The sequence below is a fragment of the Rhinolophus ferrumequinum genome, chromosome X (assembly GCF_004115265.2).
Source record: "Rhinolophus ferrumequinum isolate MPI-CBG mRhiFer1 chromosome X, mRhiFer1_v1.p, whole genome shotgun sequence".
Taxonomy (NCBI): domain Eukaryota; kingdom Metazoa; phylum Chordata; class Mammalia; order Chiroptera; family Rhinolophidae; genus Rhinolophus; species Rhinolophus ferrumequinum.
The window spans coordinates 87,275,765-87,301,400 of NC_046284.1; the positions used below are offsets into that span (position 1 = coordinate 87,275,765).

Sequence of the window (25,636 nt, forward strand, 5' to 3'; positions counted from 1 at the left end):
TTTTCATTTTCATTTATCTCAAGATATCTTTTGATTTCTTCGTTGATCTCCTGCTTGACCCATTCATTATTTAGTAATAAGTTATTCAGCCTTCATGAATTGGTGTGTCTTCCAGTTTTTTTCCTATAGTTCATTTCTAATTTCATAGCATTGTGATCAGAGAAGACAATTGGTATGATTTCAATTTTCTTAAATTTATCAAGACTTGTTTTGTGGCCTAACATATGGTCTATCTTGGAAAATGTTCCATGTGCGCTTGAGAAAAACGTGTATTTTGCAGCATTGCTGTGAAATGTTCTGAAAATATCGATTAAATCCAAGTGGTCCAATGTATCATTTAAGGCTGTTGTTTCCATATTGATTTTCTGTCTGGAAGACCTGTCCCTTGTTGTCAGAGGTGTGTTGAAATCCCCTACTATGATAGTGTTACTGTTGATCTCTGTCTTTATGTCAGTCAGTACCTGTTTTATATATTTAGGTGCTCCTATGTTGGGTACATAGATGTTTACTAGGGTTATGTCCTCTTGTCGGATCGATCCCTTTATTATTATATAGTGCCCATCTTTATCTTTTAATATGTTCTTCATTTTAAAGTCTATTTTGTCAGATATAAGTATTGCAACACCAGCTTTTTTCTCGTTTCCATTCGCATGAAATATCTTACTCCAACCCTTCACTTTCAGCCTGTGTGTGTCTTTTGTTCTGAGGTGAGTCTCTTGTATACAGCATATACAAGGGTCTTGCTTTCTTATCCACTCAGCCACCCTATGTCTCTTGATTGGAGCATTTAATCTATTTACATTTAAAGTGATTATTGATAGGTACATAGTTATTGCCATTTTTAAATTTGTAGTTAGGTTGTTTTGATCTTTCTTGTATATACAGAAGTCCTTTTAGTATTTCTTGCAATGCTGGCTTGGTGGTAATAAATTCCTTTAGCTTATTTTTTTCTGGAAAGCTCTTTATCTCTCCATCAACTTTAAATGATAGCCTTGCTGGATAAAGCAATCTAGGTTGTAGGCCTTTGTTTTCCATCACTTTGAGTATCTCCTGCCACTCCCTGCTGGCCTTCAATGTTTCTGTAGAAAAATCATTTGATACTCTTATGGGAGTTCCCTTGTATGCAACCTTCTGTCTTTCTCTTGCTGCTTTTAGGATTCTCTCTTTGTCTTTCAGCTTTGCCATTTTAACTATAATGTGTCTTGGTGTGGACCTGTTTGGATTTATCCTGGTTGGAACTCTCTGCACTTCCTGGGCTTGTATGTTGGTTTCCTTCATCAGGTTGGGGAAGTTTTCAGACATTATTACTTCAAATATGTTCTCAATCCCTTGCTTACTCTCTTCACCTTTTGGTATTCCTATGATGCGCATGTTGTTGCGCTTGATGTTATCCCAGAGGTCTCTTAAGCCATCCTCATTGTTTTTCATTCTTTTTTGTTTCTGTTGTTCCGTTTGGGTGATCTCTGCTACCTTGTCTTCTAAGTCGCTGATTCAATCCTCTGCTTCATCTAGCCTGCTGGTAATTCCTTCAAGTGAGTTCTTAATTTCGGTAATTGTGTTCTTTAGTTCTAACTGGTTGTTCGTTTTGATTTCTACATCCTTCTTTATGTCTTCTCTAAGCTCCTTAAACATTCTTATCACCAGTGTTCTGAACTCTGTCTCTGAAAGGTTGGTTACATCTGCTTCGTTTGGTTCCAGTTGTGGAGGTTTCTTCTGTTCTTTTATTTGGGACGTGTATCTTTGTTTCCCCATTCTGGCTGACTCTCTGTGTTTATTTTGATATATTAGGTAGATCCCCTAGAGTTCTTAGTTCTTGCTAGGTTATCTCATGTAGTATGTGTCCTTTATATTTAACTCGCACCACGTCGTTCTTCTCCTCTGCGTGTGCTCCAAAGGTGACTCTTGTGTTGTGCACACTGTCCCGTTCAAGAAGATCTTTAATTGCTTTTTGCTTGTGAGTAGGTGGGGTTAACTCCTGGGCTGACCCATTGTGAGACTTGGCTCTGCCCCCCGCAGGGCGCTCTGCTGCGTGAGGGTTGACCACCCAAATGTGGTTTGGCCTCTATGGGCTCCAGTGCCTGCAGAGAACCCCCTCTGGGTGTGTGACCTGCAGGTCAAACCGGCAGCACTCCGGTTTGGTCTGGAGTTGGCCCCTGGATATGCTGAATCCCGTGCCTCTCAAGCTGGGCCCCGGCAGGGCAGTTTCAGAACAAAGCAAATCACCAAGCACAACAGCAACAACAACAACAAAGAAAAAAATCAAATACATTCACATGCAAAAACACCCGATAACCCCCACTCGACACAGGCAAAGATATCAAAGATATAAAGACAAAGCAAAACAAAACAAAACAAAGCAAAACAAAAAGCAGCAACAGTCTAGGCCTAAGCCCACCAAGCAATGTCCAGGTTGTCCTCTGCTGTACCAAAGAGCCCCCTGCTTATTGCGCAGTCAGAGCCGGTCACCTGGTGCCCAGAGTGACTTTGGGACTGCAGACTTAAATGCGTGGGCCTGAGGGGTCTGGATGATAGTTTTTACAAAGTCAGTGCAGTTTCTGCCCTTGCCTGCACATATGCACACTGAGAGTAGCACCACCAGCCCTGTGTCCAGTACTCCTGAGTCTTAGGGCACTTCTTCAGTGTGTGTGTGTATGGGGGGGTGCGGGCGGGAGATTTGTGATCTGCTGAAAGCCCAGAGCTGCGCCTGCCTTACTGCTGATCTCTGGGTGTGTCTCTTCAGTTGCACTTGCCCCGCCCTAGGCAGGCCAGAAAGGGTGGGGCTGGGGATGGAGGGGTCTCTTCTCTCCTAGCCCAGCCAAAATCACACACTTCCCAGTCTCCCTGGGTCAGGGCTGCCTGTCAGGCTTCCCAGAGCCTGAGCACTACTACGGCTCCTCTGTAACCTGACACTACTCCTCAGTTCAGGGGCCAGTTTAAGTCTCTGGAAGGGCGGGGTAGGATTGGAAGAGCGGGGCGGGGGAGGGGCCCAGGTATGGAGTGTGTGTTCTTTGTCCGCCCCAGGGCCCACTAGCCGCCCTCCCAGCGGGAGAAATCAGCCGTGGGACGCAGGGAAAGAGCCCACCTCCCGGTCTCTGTGCTCTCCGTTCTGCCCTGGGATCCCGTGCATGCCTGGAACTGCGGATGCCACCGCGGTTTTCGCTACCGCCGGCTGAGACTCCGCTGCGGGCTGGGATTTCCCCGCCGCCGCCGGATGCTTGTTTTCACTCCGCTCCCTTCCTTCCCGTGCTCGCCCAATTAGCGCACCTTCAAGTAATCCTTAGCTTCAAGTAATCCACGAGTCTCTTAGCTGTTCTGTGTGTCCACCCTATGTCTTTTGATTGGAGCATTTAATCCATTTACATTGAAAGTAATTGTTGATACACGTAGATATGTAACTATTTTATTATTCATAATGCTGATTTTTTTTCCATCTTAAAGACATCCCTCTAACATTCCTTGTAATACCGGTTTGGTGGTGATGGACTCCTTTAGCTTTTGTCTTATCTGGGAAGCTCTTTATCTGTCCTTTGATTCTAAATGACAGCTATGCTGGGTAGAGTAGTCTTGATTGTAGGTCTTTGCTTTTCATCACTTTGAATATTTTGTGCCAATCCTTTCTGGCCTGCAAAGTTTCTGTTGAAAAATCAGTTGTTAGTCTTATGGGAGCTTCCTTGTAGGTAACTAACTGCTTTTCTCTTGCTACTTTTAAGATTCTCTCTTTATCTTTAACCTTTGCCATTTTAATTATGATGTGTCTTGGTGTGAGCCTGTTTGGGTTCATCATGTTTGTGACCCTCTGTGCTTCCTGGGCTTGTATGTCTATTTGCTTTATCACTTCTCCTTTTGGTACCCCTATGATGCAAATGTTGTTGTCCCAGCTTGATGTTCTCCCAGATGTCTCAAACTGTTCTCTTTTTTTGGACTGTTTTCGCTTTTTGCTGTTCTGATTGGGTGTTTTCTGCTACCTTGTCTTCCAAATTGCTAATTCAATCCTCTGCTTCATCAGGTCTGCTGGCGATTCCTTCTAGTGCATCTTCATTTCAGTTATTATATTTTTCACTTCTGACTGTTTCCTTTTTATAGTTTGTTTCTATGTCCTTTTTAATGCTTGCTATCTCTCTGTTGAAGTTTTCACTAAGTTCCTTGAGCATCCTTATAACCATTGTTTTGAACTTTGTCTCTGGTAGGTTGCTTGCCTCCATTTTGTTTAGTTCTTTCTCTGGAGTTTTCTCCTGTTCTTTCATTTGGGACGTATTTCTTTGTTTCCTCATTTCGGCTGCCTCTCTGTTTCTTTTTTTTTTTCTTCAATGTACAGTGGTACCTCGGTTTTTGAACGTCTCCGTTGACGAACATTTCAGTTTACAAACGTCGTAAATTTTATGGATCTATGGTATCATTAGATAGTAAAATTCTTGCTAAATTTGCAGTTTTAGGGGTTGATTTTAAAGGTCTGGAACAGATGAATCCATTTTGCATTACTTTCTATGGGGAAACTGTGCCTCAGTTTTCGAACATTTCAGAACTCAAACAGGTCTTCCGGAATGGATTATGTTCGAAAATCGAGGTACCACTGTATTAGGTAGGGCTGTTATGTCTCCCACTCTTGGCTGGGTGGCCTTATATAGTAGGTATCCTGTGGGGCCCAGTGACATGCTCTCTCTGGTCACCTGCTCCAGATGCTCCAGGAGTGTCCCTTGTGTGTGCCCTCCTGTTATAGTTGAGCCTTGATTGCTATTGGCATGTCAGTAGGTGGGATTGACCCTTAGGCTAAGTGGCTGTGGGGTTTGGCCACATCCACAGCTAATGGGCTGCTGTGTGGGGGGCTTACCCCACTGAGTGGGATTCATCCCAGGGGCTCTGGTTCCTGTTGAGATCACCCTTTGTAGGTGCCACTTGTGGGGCTAATTGGGTGGTGTTCTGCTGTGTCTGAAGCCAACCTCCAAGTATGTTAGTTTTGAGGCCTCTTGGGAGGGGCTCTGGTGCAGGCTCAGGTAACCCACTGCCTGTGACTGTTCAGGGACTACCTTGTAGGAGCTACAAAGCAATCCGTGGTTGTTTGCTGCCTGTGCTAACCATGGAGGCATGGGGGAGAGGCCACACTGTGAACAGAGGATGGCTGACATCAGTACTGGCCCTGGGGTTGCTCTGCAAAAAGCCAGGACACCCCAAGGCCAGCTGCCCTCTACCGGCTCACTTAAGGTTCAGCCACTGATAGAGCCTCGAATGGTATGCAAGTTGGGTGAGGCAGAGTCCCAGGAAGTCATTAGAACGGAAAGAGCTGTGGTCACCATGTTAATGTAAATCCTGGTTTGGTGTCAGTGCTGACCCTAGATCTATTCACCAAAAGTCTCAGAGCACACTGAAGCCAGTTGCTGCCTGCCGGGGGCCTGCCAGACTCTGTTAGTTTTCCAAGAATGCCATGTGGGCAGGACTGGCTGCTCATGGAGAAAGTGCCTGTGGTGTTGGGGGAGTTGGGTGGGGAAGGGTCCCAGTGAGTTAGCAGGGCAGAGCTGTGGAGCTCACCAGGCCAATCAGATTTAGATTTGGCTATGGTGGAGGCGGGCTCAACACAGGAAAGATGGTGCCTGCCTGCAGGCTGCACAGGAGTAGGATCTCACACAGGGAAAATGTTGACTGTCCTCCAGTTCTCCCCCAAAGCCATATACCTCAGTCTGCAACCCCGTTTGTCTCTGAGGCCCCCTGAGTCACTGTGCCTCTGTTAGAGCCCAAGGTGAGTGCCTGCAAGAGAGTGAGTTTGTGTGTGGGTCGTTTAAGAGGATGTCTGGATTTCCTGCAGCCTTCCATCTCCCTGGATGGTCAGAATCCCCACTGTTTTTCATAGCCAGATTTTGTGGGGGCTCCTCTTCCTGGCACCAGTACTCCAAGCTGGGGAGCCTGCTGTGGGAGGCTGGGGTCCTTCGCTCCTCTGGGGGAACCTCCGTGGTCAAGATATCCGTCTTGATTCTCAGCGCCACACAGAAGTTTGGGGCCCATTCCATGAGTCTGTCCCTTCTACCAGTCTCGACGTGACTTCTTTATATTTTTAGTCATAGGACTTCCATTCAGCTAAATTTCAGGTGGTTCTCCAGGTTGATTGTTTTATAATTTAGTTGTAATTTTAATGTGTTCACGGAAGGTTGCAGGCACAGTGTTTATCTACTCCGCCATCTTGGATCTGTCGGCAACGTTTTCTTATAGGGTCTTCTGCCAGCATCCAACCCTGGAACCACCCTCTGTGGATGTTAGCATCTAAGCTTATCTGTTAACCTGGGTTAAGCTTTCTTAACCTTCCTGTTTTCACCTCCAATCAGTGAAACTCAGTGCCAAGGAAAACGGTAATGGCTGACAATGTTTACAAAAATACAGCCATTTAGTTATTGATTTTTTTCTTTTAAAAAAAGGGGGAGCTTCTTATGGATAACATTAAAATAATACTTGAAATACCAGAAAAATAAAAAATGCAAGAAAGCATTCCTTCACTGTGACTCTAAAGCAAAATGTAATAGGAAACATTTAGTTTGCTAATCTAACTGCACCACCCCCATAACTTAGAAATGTATTTTAAACAGCATAAATCATTTTCATACTTTCAATCTGAAAAATTAAGTGGCAATAGCAGGGGTTGCCAGGATACTTGCAATAGTCAATAATATAATAGTTTCAGTTGTATTTAATACTTGAAACAACTCTTGCTTCAGGGAAAAACATGGATTGAGTGCGCGCGCGCACACACACACACACACACACACACACACACACACACCCCTCCTGTCTGGGGACTGCAGGGAGTGATTAGGGGAGAAGTCACTTGCCTAGACCGGGGTAGCCCATGCAGAGAGCTGAGATGCCCCTCTACCCTACACCCTGCCCACAATGGGAGGAAAAGACCCACTTTTCTGTTCCAGAATTCTGAGTAAAACCTCAATCCATGCAAGTCATTAGTTAAGCCCCAGAGTCACCTAGTGCAAAAATTAAATGGCCATTATATTTCCCCAAAAGAATAAAATAATAATGTTTCCAATTTTATCTTACCCAGCCCCAACTAAAAATTTCCCAACTTTTTGAGCTCACTTGAGAACAAAGTGAATGCATTCCAAACCAGTATTAATAAAAGTTGGAAACAGCTGAGTTTGCCTACTTGACTTTTGTTTTTTCCTTTCATTGAACTGTTCTGAGACATAATTTTAATTGGCATACATAATTGCTTTTGTAAGTAAGGTCATTCCCAAGTCAAATAAAGGAACTGAGTCAGTACTTTGTAATATATATTTGACCACCCACCTGCAGATGTTTGTCATCTACCAAGTAGGAATGGCAGGGGTTAGTAGGGACATGGGGCTGGGAAGTGACCAAAGCTTGCACCTGCCACTCAGGCAGCCCTTTGGCCTCCAGTGGGGCTATCAGCCAATGGAGTGACTGAAGATGGGGTGGGGGGCACAAGGGCTGCCCTCATCAGCTTTAGGATTCACAGGTTAGCATGACTGGTCAGTGTATAGTCTCTGTGTTAGCCATAGTCTAGCCTGTCACTTCAGGTAGCTCTCCCTGCAGAGCGAGGCGCTGTGTCTGTTTTACCCTTTCCTAGCCCTGTCCACAGGCTGGTGGGGATCAAATGACCCATGGCTGAGAGTAGTTTTATGTTGGCACAGGACTATGGGGCATGTAAACCAGTCCTTCCCTGGGTCCTGTACGATTGCCAGAGATTGCCACACTTAGGAGCAGGACATGGATTTTTCCTGAGGTCAAAACTCTTTCTCTTCCCCTTTGACTGTTGAGGAATAAAAATAGAATTAATGTAAAAGGCATTCAATCATGCTAAGAGTTTTGTTGTTATTTGGGTGTGTATGTTTAATTTCAGCCAAGCATCTATTTTTTTTTGCAAAGTAGTTCCCTTTGAGATTCCTAGCTTGGAGTCGGGGGTGGGGGGGTGGGGGTGTAGTACACAGAAAGGGAACAACATGTAATTTTTTGTTGTTTACAGAAACTGAAAAATGTGTTGTTTCCCTTTATTACATCCCTGTTGGTGACATTCTTTATTAGAGCAAGAGACAGCATCTGCTTTTATTGCTTCTAAAAATCTGTCCATTTAACATATGCCAGCTCTAGGCTGTTTCAAAGGAAGTCCTATTTTTAAAACATTATCTTGATCTTAGTATTTTTGGCTTACTGTTCCCATACCCTCGCCAAAGCAGTAATGCATCCTTTTTGGTAAAGTCTGGTCTCAGTCATGGGGAAAGTGTCTTTGAAGCTCTCAGACATTTTCCCCTAATGTTCACCTTATCTGCATGTATGTAAGGACTGCTTCAGTTAGCCTCCCAGTTCATGCTGGGGGCTGCTCATAACTCTTCAGTTCATCATCTTTACAAAAGAACTCGCAGACTTGCACCCCTGCCTATTTCCCATACCTTACAAATATCTCTGTAATATTCCGACTTTCAGTTAGGCTGTTTCTCTGCTTCCAGTCTGCTGGTTACCATGCCCAAACAATCCTAATCATACAATAGTAATTTCTCCAAACCATCCCACCTAGGCATTTGGATTTCAGGTCAGATTTGAGGCTTCTTGATGCCAGGGCCTAGAGACTGCCCAGGGCCCTCACAATTCTCCTTTTAACACTCCTGCCTGACAGTAATGCTTAACAGAAAGGGCTTCCATTTCATGAGTAAAAACATGTCGACCTCAGTGGCTATTTTTAGCATGTGACTCTTTGGTGGAGGAGATTCTGCTCACTCCAAACATGGCCAACATTGAAGTCAAACATGGTGGTCGTGGTTGTTGTCGTCTTTCAGAGCCTCTTAATCCCTAATTTAAAAATGTCCACTATCAGCTGATGCTCCAATTTCTTCTCAGTATCTAGCATGACAGTCTTTAATGTGAACAAGGCCAGTTGCAGAAGTGTCAGACAGGGATGCTGGCTTGGTGCCTGTGGACTGAGGGGGACAGAGAGCAAGACTGGAGGGCTCCCATTCTCACAAAGACATCACTGAGCTCTGCAACTTTTCTTATTGAAACTGCTTCCTCTTCAGCTCCCAAACAGTTTACTTCCCTGTGTTATTGAATTTGGGCCAGCACTGTTTCTTAGTTCCTACTGTTCTTCTATACTGCACCTAAGCAGAAATGTTTCTTTCAATAGAGCAATTTCCTTGGGTTCCACCAGAAAGCAAGAGGATTAGGAGCCAGGAGTCCACACACAGAGAGAAAGGTTCATTTATTAGTCACCTTGTTTGACTGGAACATCAGACACAAATAACCAAGGCCAGTTTAGCTTTTTTAGTTTCATTCTTTTCTGTGCTGCTCATGCTGAGAGCAGTCTGGGAAAAGGCGTACTGAGGAATTTTAAGCCAGCTGCTTATAAATGTTGTTTTAAAAGCATCATTCCCAACTATTTATATTACATTTGTATTAATAGAAAGAAAATCTCTGGCCAGACTAAAAAACCTCTTTGAAAACCTTCTGAACCCTGCCTCTACAACTGCAAATGGGTACTTCTGCCCTCCCCCAGACTATAAAGAGGACTCTCATGAGCACAGCCAAAATGTATGAAGAGTTAAACCTTATTTTAAATTAGCATATTCCCCAGTGGTAGTGTCCTGAAATAGTTGAAGTTCGAGTCAATGGGTACAATCCACTGTAATAGTACCAAAGAAGGCCATCTTAACAAGAAGCTTGCTAAAACCTGACATCATGTGTCAGTATCATTTTAAAAACAAATGATCATTTTTATTTCAAAATGTATCCAGTCCTTCAAATGAATCACAGAAATGACACTTTACGAATACATGTGGACCGCAGAAGGGCTAAGAAGTTGATGTCATCTTGGCATCCCAGTTCCCACAACCTGAGATATGAGGCAATCATGCATTGTCTGATGAACTGTAGGGGCAGAGAGAGCCAGGACTCGGGAAAAGAGGATTTTCCACCCATCAGACTAGCTAAGATGAAAAAAATAGATAAAATCCATGTTGTTGAAAGTCTAGGAAACAGACACTCCAAGAAACAGCTGATGGGAGTGAAAGTTAGTGTAACTTTAAAGAACTTTATTTCTCAAAATGTACAAAGCATATACCCTTTGCTACATAAGATCACCCTAGTTACATCTCAATTTTTAAAATTTTAAGAAATTAAAAAGATTTAATTACAAAAAGGCTACATATTTCTGTTTGAATTTGCACAAAGCATTTCTAGACATATATCATAAGAAATGTAGTGGTTGCTTGTAGGAAGTGAGACTGGTAGGAATTTTATATTTTCCTATACTTTTGAACTTTGTTTTTTACCACATGCTTATATTATTTCTTTAAAAAATTTTGAAAACACTAGTTTCAAAATAAACAGCACCTGATTTTAATCCTCTGGCTGTGTTGTCCTTGACAATTACTCAACCTCTCTGAGCTTTTTTCACCATCCATAAAATGTTGATAATATCTACCTCATAAAGCTAAGATAGGGACTAACTCAGATAACAGGCAAGTAACGCAGTGCACAAAACAGGAACTCAATAAATGTCACTGCCCCTTAAGCACCAAGAAGCCTTGGAAATCCTCTTAATTCAACCACCTCTTCTTATTAATAAGAAAACTAAAGCCAAAAGGCTTAGAGACTTGCCCAAGGTCAATCAAGTAGTAACCAGGAGAGCCAGGCCCTTATGCCTGGTTTCCTGTGCCCTAATATAAAAACTGATTTCATATGAACCAAAGAATAACTTTATTACTACCTCATAGCCACACCTCCCTATGCAGGACCAGCCTCCTCCTCTGACCCGCTCAGCAGACTTGATAAATCTGGATTTTTCCTAAATACCAAATCCACCATCAATTGAAGGGATCCTGTCTGGGAAGGCAACCCCAAGAGGGAGCTCCAAGAATGTTCTTGATCAAAGGCAGCACTAACCTCATAAGGCAGCAATAAGGATTTGGATGTGGATGTGTTTTTAAAAATTGTTTGCACCTTACTGCAGCCCTGCCACTCAGGTATCTATGTGTACACACACACACACACACACACACACACACACTTTCCTAATTTCTAGCCCTCTGGCATGAACACAGCACCCACATAGACTTACAATTGGGAATTTAAACAAATTTTGCTGAATGAGAAATTCTATGTATGGACAATGTTTAACAAATGCCCGTTTTTTAGAGTCTGTGTTTAAGCAACAGGTTCTCCTTTCAGTGATATTTATACATAAGCCATTTGGTACATAGTATCCTAACTAAAATGGAATGACTTGCAAAATGCTTTGTGAAGGATTTGGTGGTGGCTAGTCATTTATTTTTCTTTCTTTCTTTCTTTTTAAAGTTTATTGGGGTGACAATTGTTAGTAAAATTACATAGATTTCAGGTGTACAATTCTGTATTACATCATCTATAAATCCCATTGTGTGTTCACCTCCCAGAGTCAGTTCTCCTTCCATCACCATATATTTGATCCCCTTTACCCTCATCTCCCACCCCCCACCCCCTTACCGTAACCACTAAACGATTGTCTGTGTCTATGAGATTTTGTTTCTCATTTGTTTGCCTTGTTCTTTTGTTGTTTAGGTTTATATACCACATGTCACTGAAATCATATGGTTCTCTGCTTTTTCTGTCTGACATATTTCGCTTAACATTATACTCTCAAGATCCATCCATGTTGTCACAAATGTTCCTATATCATCTTTTCTTACCGCCGAATAGTATTCCATTGTGTATCTATACCAAAACTTCTTCATTCATCTATCGAAGGACATTTTGGTTGTTTCCATGCCTTGGCCACCGTAAACAAAGCTGCAATGAACATTAGAGCACATGTGTCTTTATGTATAAATGTTTTCATATTTTTTTGGGTAGATACCCAGGAGAGGGATTGCTGGGTCACATGGTAATTCTATTTGTAATTTTTTGAGGAACCTCCACACTGCCTTCCATAGCGGCTGCACCAGTCTGCATTCCCACCAACAGTGTATGAGGGTTCCTTTTACTCCACAGCCTCTCCAACACTTGTTACTATTTGTCCTGTTGATGATAGCCATTCTGACTGGGGTGAGGTGATACCTACCTCATTGTGGTTTTTATTTGCATTTCTCTGATGATTAGTGATGTTGAGCATTTTTTCATATGTCTATTTGCCATTTGTATGTCCTCTTTGGAGAAATGTCTCTTCAGGTCCTCTGCGCATTTTTCAATTGGGTTGTTTGTTTTTTTGTTGTTGAGTTTCATGAGTTCCTTGTATATTTCGGATATTAGCCCTTTATCGGAGGCACTGTTTGCAAAAATCTTCTCCCATTCAGTTTGTTGCCTCTTTATTTTGTCGATGGTTTCCTTTGCTGTGCAGAAGCTTTTAAGTTTAACATAGTCCCAATCATTTATTTTAGCTTTTTCTTCACTTACGTTTGGAGTCAAATTCATAAAATGCTCTTTGAACCCAAGGTCTATAAGTTTAGTACCTATGTTTTCTTCTATGCAGTTTATCGTGTCAGGTCTTATGCTTAAGTCTTGATCCATTCTGAATTAATTTTGGTGCATGGTGACAGATAGCAGTCCAGTTTCATTCTTTTGCACATGTCTATCCAATTCTGCCATCACCGTTTATTGAAGAGGCTGTCTTTTCTCCATTGTATGTTTTTGGCTACTTTGTAAAAAATTGTCTGTCCATATTTATGTGGTTTATTTCTGGGTTCTCAATTCTATTCCATTGGTCTATGTGTCTGTTTTTCTGCCAATACCATGCTGTTTTGATTATTGTAGCCAGGTAGTACAAGCTGAAGTCAGGGAGTGTGATACCTCCAGTATTGTTCTTTTTTCTTAAGATTGCTTTGGCTATTCGGCGTCTTTTGTGGTTCCAAACAAATCTGATGATTTTTTGTTCTATTTCTTTAAAAAATGCCATTGGGATTTGGATGGGGATAGCATTAAATCTGTATATTGTTTTGGGTAATATGGCCATTTTAATTATGTTGATTCTTCCAATCCATGAGCATGGAATGTCTTTCCATTTCTTTGTGTCTTCTTCAATTTCTTTTAAAAATGTCTTATAGTTTTCAGCATATAGGTCTTTCACATCCTTCGTTAAGTTTATTCCTAGGTATTTTATTCTTTTTGCTGCAATTGCAAAAGGAATTGTGTTTTGTATTTCTTCTTCTGAGATTTCTTTGCTAGTATATACTACATAGGAATGCAATAAACTTTTTTTTTATTAATTTATTTTTAATTTATTGGGGTGACAATTGTTAGTAAAATTACATAGATTTCAGGTGTGCAATTCTGTATCACATCATCCATAAATCACACTGTGTGTTCACCACCCAGAGTCAGCTCCCCTTCCATCACCATACATTTGATCCCCCTCATCCTCATCCCCCACCCCCCAACCCCTTTACCTTCTGGTAACCACCAAATTACGTTCCCCAGATTAATTTTCAAGCCCGTGGCCATCCTATGGTCACCGATTGCCCTCCAATCGCCTCACCCTCCCCCCCACCCCCCACCCCTCCCGCCCATCTATCAACCCTCAGTTTTTCCTCATTGTCTCCCAAACTGTTTCTGATTAGTTCATTCACTTATTCTTTTCTTTAGAATCCGCAAATAAGTGAGATCATATGGTACTTATCTTTCTCTGTCTGACTTATTTCACTTAACATAATGTTCTCTAGATCCATCCATGTTGTTGCAAATGGTAAGATTTCTTTCTTCTTTATGGCTGCATAATACTCCATTGTATAAATGTACCACAGTTTCTTAATCCAGTCATCTACCGATGGGCATTTTGGTTGTTTCCATGTCTTAGCTATTGTGTATAGTGCTGCAATGGAATGCAATGGACTTTTGCACGTTGATTTGCAGCCGGCAACTTTACTGTATTTGTTGATTGTTTCTAATAGCTTTTCGGTGGAGTCTTTAGGGTTTTCTATATATAGCATCATGTCATCTGCAAAGAGTGACAATTTAACTTCTTCATTTCCAATTTGGATACCTTTTATTTCTTTCTCTTGCCTGATTGCTCTGGAAAGAACTTCCAACACTATGTTGAAAAGCAGAGGTGATAGGGGACAGCCCTGTCCTGTTCCTGAACGTAGAGCAAAGGGCTTCAGTTTTTCACCATTAATTATGAGATTAGCTGAGGGCTTGTCATATATGGCCTTTATTATGTTAAGGTATTTTCCTTCTATACTGATTTTATTAAGTGTTTTAATCATATATGGATGTTGTAGCTTGTCAAATGCTTTTTCTGCATCAATTGATAAAATCATATGATTTTTGTCCTTTATTTTGTTTATGTGATGTATCACATTGATGGATTTGCAGATGTCGAACCATCCTTGTGCCTTGGGGATGAACCCCACTTGGTCGTGATGAATAACCTTTTTAATGCATTGTTGTATTCGATTTGCTAAAATTTTGTTTAGGAGTTTTGCATTTGTATTCATCAGAGATATTGGTCTGTAGTTTTCTTTTTTTGTGTTGCCTTTACCAGGTTTTGGTATCAGGGTAATGTTGGCCTCATAAAATGAGTTAAGGAGTACTGTCTCTTCTTCAATTTTTTGGAAGAGTCTGAGCAGGATTGGTATTAGATCCTCTTTGAAGGTTTGGTAGAATTCACTAGTGAAGCCATCTGCTCCCGGACTTTTGCTTTTGGGAAGGTTTTGGATGACTGATTCAATTTTGTTACTGGTGATCAGTCTGTTTAGATTTTCCCGTTCTTCATGGTTCAGCCTTGGAAGGCTGTGTTTCTAAGAACTTTTTCATTTCTTCTAGGTTATTGAATTTGGTGGCATATAGTCCTTCATAGTATTCTTGGATGATCCTTTGGATTTCTGTGGTGTCCATGATAACTTCCCCTTTTTCATTTCTGATTTTGTTAATTAGTGTCTTCTCTCTTTTTATATTAGTGAGTCTAGCCAAGGGCTTGTCAATTTTGTTAATCTTTTCAAAGAACCAGCTCTTTGTCACATTAATTTTTTCTATTGTCTTTTTGTTCTCTATTTCATTTAGTTCTGCTCTGATTTTTGTTATTTCCTTTCTTCTGCTGACCTTGGGTTTCATTTATTCTTCTTTTTCTAGGTCTTTAAGGTGTAACATGTGGTTATTTATTTGGGATTTTTCTTGTTTCTTGAGATAGGCCTGTAATGATATAAATTTCCCTCTTAAAACTGCTTTCGCTGCATCCCCAAAATTTTGGCAGGATGTATTTTCATTCTCATTTGTTTCTATATATCTTTTGATCTCTCCTCTAATTTCTTCTTTGACCCGGTCGTTCTTTAAAAGTATGTGTTTAATTTCCATGTATTTGTGTTTTTTTCCTGCTTTCTTTTTGCAGTTGATATCCAATTTCAAAGCCTTGTGATTAGAGAATATGCTTGGTATGATTTCAATCTTCTTAAATTTGCTGAGGCTGATTTTATGTTTCAATATATGGTCTATCCTTGAGAATGTTCCATGTACACTAGAAAAAATGTATAGTCTGATGTTTTAGGATGAAGTGCTCTATATATGTCAATTATGTCCATTTCATCTAATGTGTCATTTAGGGGTGCTATATCGTTATTTATTTTCTGTTTGGATGATCTATCCATAGCTGTTAATGATGTATTTAAGTCCCCTAGTATAATTGTGTTTTGGTCAATTTCTCTCTTTAGTTCTGTTAGTAGTTTTTTGGTGTATTTCGGTGCTCCCTGATTGGGGGCATAAATATCGATGACTGTTATGTCTTTTTGTTGTATAGTCCCCTTTACCATTATGAAATGTCCATCTTTGTCTCTTATTACCTTTTTCACCTTGAAGTCTGTTTTATCTGGTATCAGTAGGGCTACACCTGATTTTCTCTGGATACCATTTGCTTGGAGTGTCAATTTCCACCCTTTCACTTTGAGTCTATACTTGTCCTTGTACCTGAGAAGAGTCTCTTGGAGACAGCATATCGTTGGGTTTAGTTTTTTGATCCAATCTGCTACTCTGTGCCTTTTTATTTGTGAGTTCAGTCCATTTACATTTAGGGTGATTATTGATATGTGAAGATTTCCTGCCATTCTAGCTTTAGTTTTCTGGTAAGGCTGTGTCTCCATTGTTTCTTTGCCTTTTTGTTGTTGTCTATTATTTCTGTGTGGTGGTATTCTATGATGTGTCCCTGTCTCTTCTTTTATTACCGTATATATTTCAGTTCTGGATTTTTTTTGAGTGGTTACCCTTAAGTTTATGTAAAAGAAGGTTTGATATTTAGAGTATTCCATTTTCTTCTGCACACTTACTTTCTCCATTCCCATATTCCGGTTCAGGCGTTTACTCTCCTCTTTTTTATGTTTTGGTTGCCACAAGTTGTCTCTGTTGATGGTGGTCGAATAGCCTCCTTTAGTGTTTGTTGTAGTGCAGGTCGTGTATTAGAAAATTCCCTCAGCTTCTGTATGTCTGGAGAGGTCTTTATTCCTCCTTCATATCTAAAGGATATCTTTGCTGGATATATTATTCTTGGCTCATAATTTCTCTCTTTCAATAGTTTGAATATTTGGTTCCACTCCCTCCTGGCTTGTAGAGTTTCTGCTGAAAAATCTGATGATAATCTAATGGACTTTCCTTTGTAGGTTACCGTCTTCTTTTCCCTGGCTGCCTTGAGGATTCTTTGTTTGTCACTGATTTTAGACAGCTTCAATACAATGTGCCTTGGAGAAGGCCTGTTGGGATTGAGGTAATTAGGTGTTCTATTTGCTTCTTGGATTTGAGGAACCAGTTTTGTCCACAAGTTTGGGAAGTTCTCATCGACGATTTGTTTGAATATATTCTCTGTTCCCTTCTCTCTTTCTTCTCCTTCTGGTATGCCCATTATTCTGATATTGCACTTTCTGATGGAGTCAGTCATTTCTTTTTCTGTTTGGATGATTTCCTTAGAAAAAAAGCTTTCTGACTATTGGGGCTTAGGTTATAGTACCCTTACGTCCTTTCCTATTTACATTCAAAGGGTCCATCTATCTTGTCAAGAATAAAGGCCAAGATGTCTTAAATGCCTACAGGAATGAAATCATGGGTCCTACCAAGGGCAGAGGTCAAAGAGAGAAATGCTGAAAAGACAGGGCAGCATATCAGTCTGTTCGAAACAGTAGTGGACAGTGTACACTGATGGATTATTAGATAAGGAGTATAGACAACAAAGCCTTTGAAGGAAAGTGAGAGGGTGATAAATGGAGCCATGAATAATTTAAGACGGTTACCTCTTTCCATATTAACACCATACATCTGCTTGGAATTTCATAGTTCCAAGTTCATTCACATAACTTACTGTGGCAGCCAGTTCAGTGCTCATTAACAGCCATTTAGTCCCCATCCTGATCTTGTTCCAGTGGCAATGGCTCAGCTCAGGGGATGAATCATGACTGGTCCAAATCAGTGGTCCTCAACTTTGGCTGTACAGTACAGTCACCTGGAGAGTTTTTAAAATATCCCAATGCCTGGACCCGACCCAAGACCAATTACATCACAATCTCTGGGGGTGGAGCTCAGGTATTGCCGTTGAAAACAAAAGCTCCTCAGGTGGATGTCATGTGGTCTAAGCCAATCATGACGGTCCCAGTCCCTTTCACCAATTTTTGGGCTAGGGAAGGCCATGTGACCCAGGCAGTTCTAGCCAGTGAGATATCAAAGGAAGTTGGCAGGGGGTAGGGAGTTCTGGGACAGGTTTTATAACCAGGTTGAAGGAAACAGAGACACATAGGGGAAAATTCCTCCACCCCGTACTTGCTAACCAGATTCCTTCCTGTCTGCATTTTAACAACTCTGAGTAGTTGTGTGAGGAAGTGATGCTTGTGGCTGAGGCTACCATCTTGTGAAAGTGGGAAGATAAGCTGGTGAATGAACTCCAAGAAAATGTAAAAGATGGAAAGGGCCTGGGCGTTGGTGACTTGTTTCAGGATGCTGAGGTCCCTACCCAGCCCTTAAAATGTGTACTGACTCCCTCCCTGTCAAATCCTGGTTGTCAGGTATGAATCATCCAGAAGTTACTCAGGTCAATTCGCAGGTAGCCCCTCTTCACTGCTGAGCTGAGGGTGTGCTCAGATGCCCTGGGAGAAGGACAACCGTGGGGAGGATGGCTGGAGATTCACTGGCTTTCTTGTATAGGTGCTGTTGGCATCTCAGCAATATTTTATTGATTTGCTCAGTGGTTGGAACTTATTACTAATAAAGCTTAGTGTGTTTCCTACCCCAGACTAGCCTATAAGCCTGGCTGGGTGCCAAAGGTGCTGCCAGGGGACACTAAGGAGGGCCAGGTAAGGGTGTGTCACAATGGAGAGATTATGAGCCCTGGGGTCGAACACCAATGCTGCTCTACCCTCACTAGCTGAGATGTGACTTCAGGCAAATTATTTTACTTCTCTGAGTCTTGCATTCCTCATCTGTAAAATTGATAATATGTCAAAATAATGATGTATGTACAATGTCTAACTCAATGCATGGCACATCAGGATCCCTTCCCTTCCCTAGAGTGTGACAGACTTTTAGAAATTCATCAGTAGGTCAATAATGTTATTTTTCTAGGAACAAGGAATGCAAGCACTTTAGTAAATCTACTGGCTGGTGGTGGTGACATGGTAAGTGTCCAATAATTCCAGCAAAAATGTGGAAGGGCTTAGTCACCAAAGTATGGAAGAGCCTAAAGCTGGCTCCCAGATGTCCCTGCAGCCATGCAGAGGAAATCCCGTTGGCTTTCCAAATACCAGCACCGGGGTCTTCCCCTGTAGTCATCCTCACAGATTCTATCTTCCTAGAGAACAAAGACTTGTCCTCTAACCGGCCTCTCTGTTCTCTTTCTTACCTCATCCCAGTCAGCACTCAATAAATGTTAGTAAAAATAGGGAAAAAACTAAAGGCTCTGGGAGATTGTCAGTTATTAAATCCATAAAATGCTGCAGCATTTGCCCTGGAGAGGCATTCCCTCTGGCCTGTGAAGAAGAGTTAGGGACCATTATGTTACCTATATCTGAAAATACAGGATTAACAGATGAAAGGATGTTTTTGTTAAGATGTGACAAGTCACCCTGTGCCTTACCTTCCTTTACTATGGAAATCAGGAAGGAACACAGACTTCCTAAGCAGTTACAGAAACTGACCAAGAAAACCACTTAATCACTGGGAGAAAAAATCAGCCAGCTTCCGCAATCTCTCTGAAACCCTGGCCCTATTAACAACAGAATCCATCTTCATTAACATCTTCAACTTTGCCCTCAGAGCTTCATCCCCGGGGAATAGTGAATTACACTGTAAAATAATGAATGGAAACTTAAGTCATTTCCACCCACCTGGCACTGCTTTTCCTCCTCCTCTGGACTGCACATTGCAGAAAGCTGCACCCTTCCAACTCACACACAGTTTGGGGAAACACATCCCCAGGCCACTAACTAGACTCCTAAGGTCAGCATTATGCAAAACAAACTCTTCCCTCAGCCGAACGTGCAGGCCATACATACACTGATGCAGACACTGAACACATTTTGAGATCATTTAAGCCCCATATCTCAGGATACGTGCTTTACAGAGAAAGAACAACAAGAAAAATGGGGGGGCGGTTAGCAAAGCTTCTGCAGTCTCAGCCAAAAGCTGCTACTGCCAATCTAAGATTCCATCTCTCAAATGGATGGGGTGAAGTGGGGAAAGCCCAGCCTTGAGATCTTGTCAGCAGTAGAGGAAGCTGACCAGGCAGCTTTTGGGATCTGATGTAAACGGGATATGGTCAAATATCCTGCAAACGGGGTGAGGCGCCACATGAGCCAGGGGAAAAGCTAAGTCCATTCTACACTACTGCACCAGAGTCTGAGATACACATATGTGCAAAACCTGTTGTAAGAGAGGCCTGACTATGCTTGTATGCTTGGGAACTCAGAAGGAAAGCCCTGGAGTCTGCGCATCAGAGAGACAGGGGCAGAGAAGAAATATAAAACAGATTAGGGGGCGGTAGGATAAGAGTCAATAATTTCCCACCAATCTCTGCTTTTGACTTTCTCTGTGCCTGCAAACATTGTTGCAAAAAGTTTGCCCATAGGACAGACTGGCGTCAAGATAAAGTCATAATCATCAACCTCAAATGATCTCCGAAATTCTATGCTTTTGATGTCAAGTCCCAGTCTCAAGTTCCATTAAGACTTTCAAACCTTCTCTACTCTCCGCAGACCTCTTATACGCTTCTTCCCTCTCCCGCTTCCCCAATTCTCAACAGAGGGATGACCTTACCTCCTACTTCACAGAGAGGACTGGGAGTGGGGAGACCCGGGTTTCGCCTCAGCCATATTTAACCCTCTCTCATCTCAGCCCTGAGGAAGCAGGTGACTAAGCTTGAGATCCCAGTGACTCTGCCAAATTCTACCAGCAGCGCTTTCCCACCGCTTGGATCTATTCTGACAGGGTGAGATTTAGGACAGCATCACCCCCTCCCCCTGCAGGCTGGTCCAAGCTCCCCAAGACCCTTCTCTGCCCCACCCCGCCCAGGGAGAGCTTACCCGGATCCGCCCCCCGGGAAGCGGGTGTGGGGTCTACGTGGCGCTGTCGTTCTCCACCTCCAGCAGCGTCTCCTTGTCCACCGGCTCGGCGTCACCCTCCTCTCCGCTGCGAGGGTAGGCCAGCAGACGCATGGCCGGAGCACAGGCGGCTTCCACCTGGCGCACCTGCTCTCGGCTCAGGCGCTCGCGCCAGGCGTGCACAGCCTCTCGGGCGTCGCGCGCGGACAGGTGGAAGGGCCGGTCCGCGCCGTAGGCCGCGCCTCGCGTCATGTTCAGCGCGAAGGAGTCGAGGGCGGCCACAGCTCGCAGTCCGGCGAAGCGCAGCAGGCGGCGCAGCTGGGCGCGCGGCTGCCGCACCAGGTCCTCGTAGCGCAGCCTGAGGTAGCGGCGCCGTAGCCAGGTGGGAGCCCCGCGCGCGAAGAGCAGGTCGCGCAGCCAGGCTTCGCAGATCACCTCGAGCGCGCCGGTCAGGAAGAAGTCGGTGCGTGGCACACCCGGCAGCGCGCGGGACGGGCCGCCAGGGCGAGCGCCCACGCCATGCGCCAGCAACACGCGGTGGAAACGGTCGCCCCTCTGGCGGGTGCGCAGCACCTGGATGCTCTCGCGCAGCAGCCCCTGCCTGGACTTCAGGCGAGAGTTGTGCACTGCTCGTGGGTCGCGGAAAAGCTGCACCACCTTCAGGTTGAGGCCGGGGTCACGCAGTAGGGGCACCAGCACACCAAGATCGAGGAGGCGTACGTCCTTGATGACCACCACCGGGTACTTGCGGCACTCGGCCTCCAGGGCGCGCAGAGCCACCGGTGGGCAGCTGCGCTCGCAGGCGGCGTCCTCGACGAGGCCGACCTCGGCTCGGGTACTGGCCGCGCCGGGGCACAGGGGCGGCGAGCAGATGACCTTGTTGGTTCGCCAGCGAAAGAGGGTAGCCGTGGTGAGATTGGCCGTGCCCGGGGCGCGCGCGGCTGGGTCCCCCGGCGGCGCATACAGCTGCAACACTGAGAAGTCGCAGCGGAAAAGTGAGCGCAGCATGTCGCGCAGCGCGCCCTGTAGGCTTTCGGCGTCTCCCGGATACAGAGCCTGCCAGAGATGCCACATGGGCTCGTACAAGTAGAAAACGTCTGGGTGCTGATTAAAAAGCTCGCCCAGGAACGATGAGCCGGTGCGCCAGGTGGCATGCACATAGATGTGCTGCTTCTCACCAGACACCGACTCCCTGAGGGCGCTGCTGAGGTTGCCCGGGGACCAGGGGGACTGGCCCGCACCCTCCTCGGCGGCGGACCGCGCCTCTGCCCCCTGCTCACGCTCTCCCGCCGCCGCCGCCTCCAGGCTCCACACTCCCAGGCTGCGCTGTAGGCCTGGGCAGTGCCCGGCACCCTTGTCCGCGTCACGACCGCCGTCCAGTACCGAGGGGACGAGCAGCAGCACCAGTGTGTACAGCACCAAAAGCAGTGCAAACTTGCAGTACTCTCGGCGCCGCCGCCGCCGGCCCTTCATCATTCACCGCCCCCCTCCCAGAGCGGGTGGGGCACTCGTCCTCTCCCCTTCCTCAGAAATCCCGTCCTGAATTCGCTCCTTCGGTCTCTTTGGGCCCCTCTGCGCTGGTAGGAGCGGAGCCAAAAGGGCTGTGCATCCACAAGGGGAAACTGGGAGGCGGTGGTGCTAGTGGAGGCGTCCCTGCAGTCTCTAAAGCTCAGCTGCTGGAGAGTCGCCTATTGGCCGCCTTGGCAGCCACCCGCCCCGCCTTCAGCCCGGCAGCTTCTCCCCGCCTCCCTACACGCCCAGGTTCGCCCAAGGCTTGGCCAAATCTGGGTGGAGTTCCCGTGGGGTGGGGACGCCAGCTGGGGCGCCCTGAGCCAGACCCCACCTTTCCTTAACCTCTGTGCAATGAAGTCAAGTCTTCATGAATTAACTTCAGGCAAGGGAGGGGCTCGTGTGTATGGAAATGTACACAGTGACGGGTTGTGGACCCCACCCAGACGACTCTGTTGCGTCTCCTGTTTGATGTGTCCTGCCTGGCCATCTCTATCATAGGCAGACTCGCCACCACACTACAGAGGAGCCCCTGCTCACTATCTACATCCAGAGCCCCCATCAGCCCTATTATGGGTGTTATTGAGTTCTGGATGGAGAACTCCTCCACTAAGATAAAGATACACGATTGCACCTTGCATAGTGGTCCAAGGGAATCTGAGGCACTACTGCATTCACGCGGCATATTTAATTGTCAAGGCGTAGAGTTTGTGAAATTTTAAGTGTTGTGTTCCTTAGGGTTTTGCCCCCTTAGGGGCATGTACATTTTACAGACATCCTGAGGATCTGCTTACTCATTTGTAAAATGTGATGATTTTTAGTGCCTCAGTACCTCCTGGTGTTGAGAGATTTTTGCGGGTCATTTGTTACTACATCATAACGAAACCTATTCTGAAACACATGAGAAAAAACAATTACAGAATCAGAGTGGGAAGACGGTGGAGTTTCTCCGGAGCTCAGTGTTTAAAAGGACCCACAAGGAGGGACATATATTCAAGGATGGATGGAAAAGTGACAGGAAGTGCAAGAGGCAGAATAAGCTCAGAGTTCCTGAAATCCAAAAGAGAACTAAAAAGTATAATTTTTGCTCTATTTCAGCAGGATAATGAACACCCCCTTGGGGAAGGTGTTGTAAGGTTAATGGAAGATATTAATAGAAAGCAAATCTCATCTCCACCAGAGGAATGTGTTCAGATTGGAAAAGCGAGAACATCTCCAAAAGATCTCCTCTAGTCTGCTACATCACAGAAACTACTCCACCTCTGAAATCACTAGCTCAAGCATCCACTTTCTGTCCACAATTCCCTCTTCATTGAGCCACTTGTTCAAATCTTCTCTGCTCTTCAACCTCATTGACCACTACCCCAACTTTCTTCTCAAGTTTTCATATTTAGCAAAAAAGAAAAACCCAGATCATTATTTTAATAATACTTCTACCAATAACCTAAACTCCCTGGAGCTTTGTCTTTTCATTTGTCAAACTCTGCTTTTGGCTTTCTCTGTGCCTGCAAACTCTGTTGCAAAAAGTTTCCACACAGGACAGATTGGCATCAAGATAATGTCATAATCATTAACCTCAAATGGTCCCCGAAATCCTATACTTTCCATGTCAATTTCCAGTCTCAAATTAAATTATAACTATTTCAAACCTTCTTGGAGGATAGATCTATTCTCTTCAGACCTCTAATAACTCTCGTTGCCCTCCCCATTCTCAACAGGTGACTTTACCTCCTACTTTATAGAGAAAATGAAACTGTGTTTAGACAATGTCTCACTTTTCCACTACCAGACCCATATATCCACTTACGTTTGCATCCATTTTCTCCTTTGTGGCAAAGATATTATTTTCCAATATTAATTACAACTTCTTCCTTCCCTATGTTTTCACTTCTCCCTCCTCCCTTCTTTTAAGCAAGTAGGTGGCTCTGTGCTCACCTGAGTAGAGGGATGTGGCTGAGCATAATGCAAAAGGTCACTGGTGTTTCTTTCCAAAAGGCTAAATTCCAGTAGTGGAGTGTGGTAGGTTTCAAAAATAACCACAGAAATTTCCCTTCCTCTCTCCTCCTCCTTTGGCAATGCCTAACCACACCGACTCTGGGATGGTCTTGTGACTTGCATTGGCCAATGGGACAGTAGCAAATATGACACAAGCAGAGGCTTGAAAAAAAGCTTCCACTGTGGGGATTGCCCTATTACTGCCCTTGGGAACCCTGAAATCACCATACGAAGAATCCTAGGCTAGCCACGTGGATCAGAGAATAAGCCTTCCCAGCCGAGCGCCCCCTAGCCCCCTGCCGCCCAGACCAACCAGTATGCCAACCACCAGACAGGTGAGATAGGATATCCTAGACCAGTGCTTCTCAAATTTTACTGTATACATAAACCTCCTGGGGATCTTGTCAAAATGCAGAAACTGACTTATTAGGCCTAGGGTGAGGCCAGAGAGTCTACATTTGTAATACATTTCTGGGTTCTGCTGGTCTGAGGACCACACTTTGAATAGAAAGATGCTACACCCTCCAATTGAGGGTCCAATCGCGTTGACCCAGTCCAGAAAAACCACCTAGCTGAGCCACAGAATTGTGAGTAACAACAGATATAGTGTAGGGTAGATGTTAAAGAAAATTTGCCTTCATTGGTTGATGTGAGCTTTTGTCTATTAGCTTTTATCTGTTCCTGCATGTGAGGTGATTTCTGTGCTGTGATCAGGGATTGAGTAAATCCCCCCTTTGGTCTCATTCTTCCAAGCAGGGGAGATATGAGATGATGTTGCTTTCTGGGTGTCATTCTCCCGAGCAGGGGAGATACGGGATGTTTGCTTTCTGTGCCACATTCTCCCGGATTCTCCTGGATTCTCAGGGTGACATGAGATGAGGTCGCTTTTCTGTCTTTTCTTTTTCTGTTTGTGCTGTGATCAGGGGTTGAGTAATTTCCCCCTTTGATCTCATTCTCCCGAGCAGGGTAGATAAGAGATGATGTTTGCTGTTCTGTCTGTGTTGTGAGGTGACGGTTAGCTTAGGGTTAAAGAAATTCTTAATCAGGGGTTGAGAGAATTCCCTCTTTGTTCTGTCTGTTTCACCCACATCAGCAGATGAAGTGAAGAAGTAGCTAAACTATATCAGGACGACGTGACAGGCACGTTGCCAGGCTTTGGAAGACCTTGGGCTGATGGTCCCAAGCAAGAACAGTAGATATTGCTTGTCCGGATGAACTAGCCCTTCAGCCGGATAAGTAATATATTTTCTTTTTTTAATCATTAACTGCCGGACCCTCCCGGAACTGGCCTTTCCGGGAGGGGGAGGCAGGAACAAGAAACTTGGCTCTAAGGTACATCTGAGAAAATATATAAGACAGACCTCAGTTGGCAGTGTAATTATTATTATTATTATTTCATCATTTGGTTATTTGCCCTTGGTGATTTTTCATCATTCTAACATTTTAAAGACTTCCAGCAACATGCAGCTTACGACATGAGGGGAGGTCCTGACTTTTAGCCGCGAACTTAGTGAGGTCTGGCTGGTTCCCGGCCTCTCCAGTGCTGTTGCCCACAGTTAGCCTTCTTGAGAACTTGTTAGCATCTAGAAAACTTGTGTGCAGCTTGCAGCTTACAACATCAGAAGACATCTTAACTTCCAACAACAACAACAGCAACA

The 25,636-nt window shown here is 44.1% G+C and overlaps 1 protein-coding gene across 1 annotated transcript in view; it reads right to left on the reverse strand.

The window, feature by feature from the left end:
- Positions 1-22,145, reverse strand: part of CHST7 (carbohydrate sulfotransferase 7) — a 35,489-nt gene extending 13,344 nt beyond the window's left edge. The window contains exon 1 of the mRNA XM_033105828.1: positions 20,457-22,145. Coding sequence (XP_032961719.1) covers positions 20,490-21,950 — 1,461 coding nt within the window. The 5' untranslated portion in view covers positions 21,951-22,145 and the 3' untranslated portion in view covers positions 20,457-20,489. The remainder of the gene's footprint in view (positions 1-20,456) is intronic.
- Positions 22,146-25,636: the final 3,491 nt, after the last annotated feature.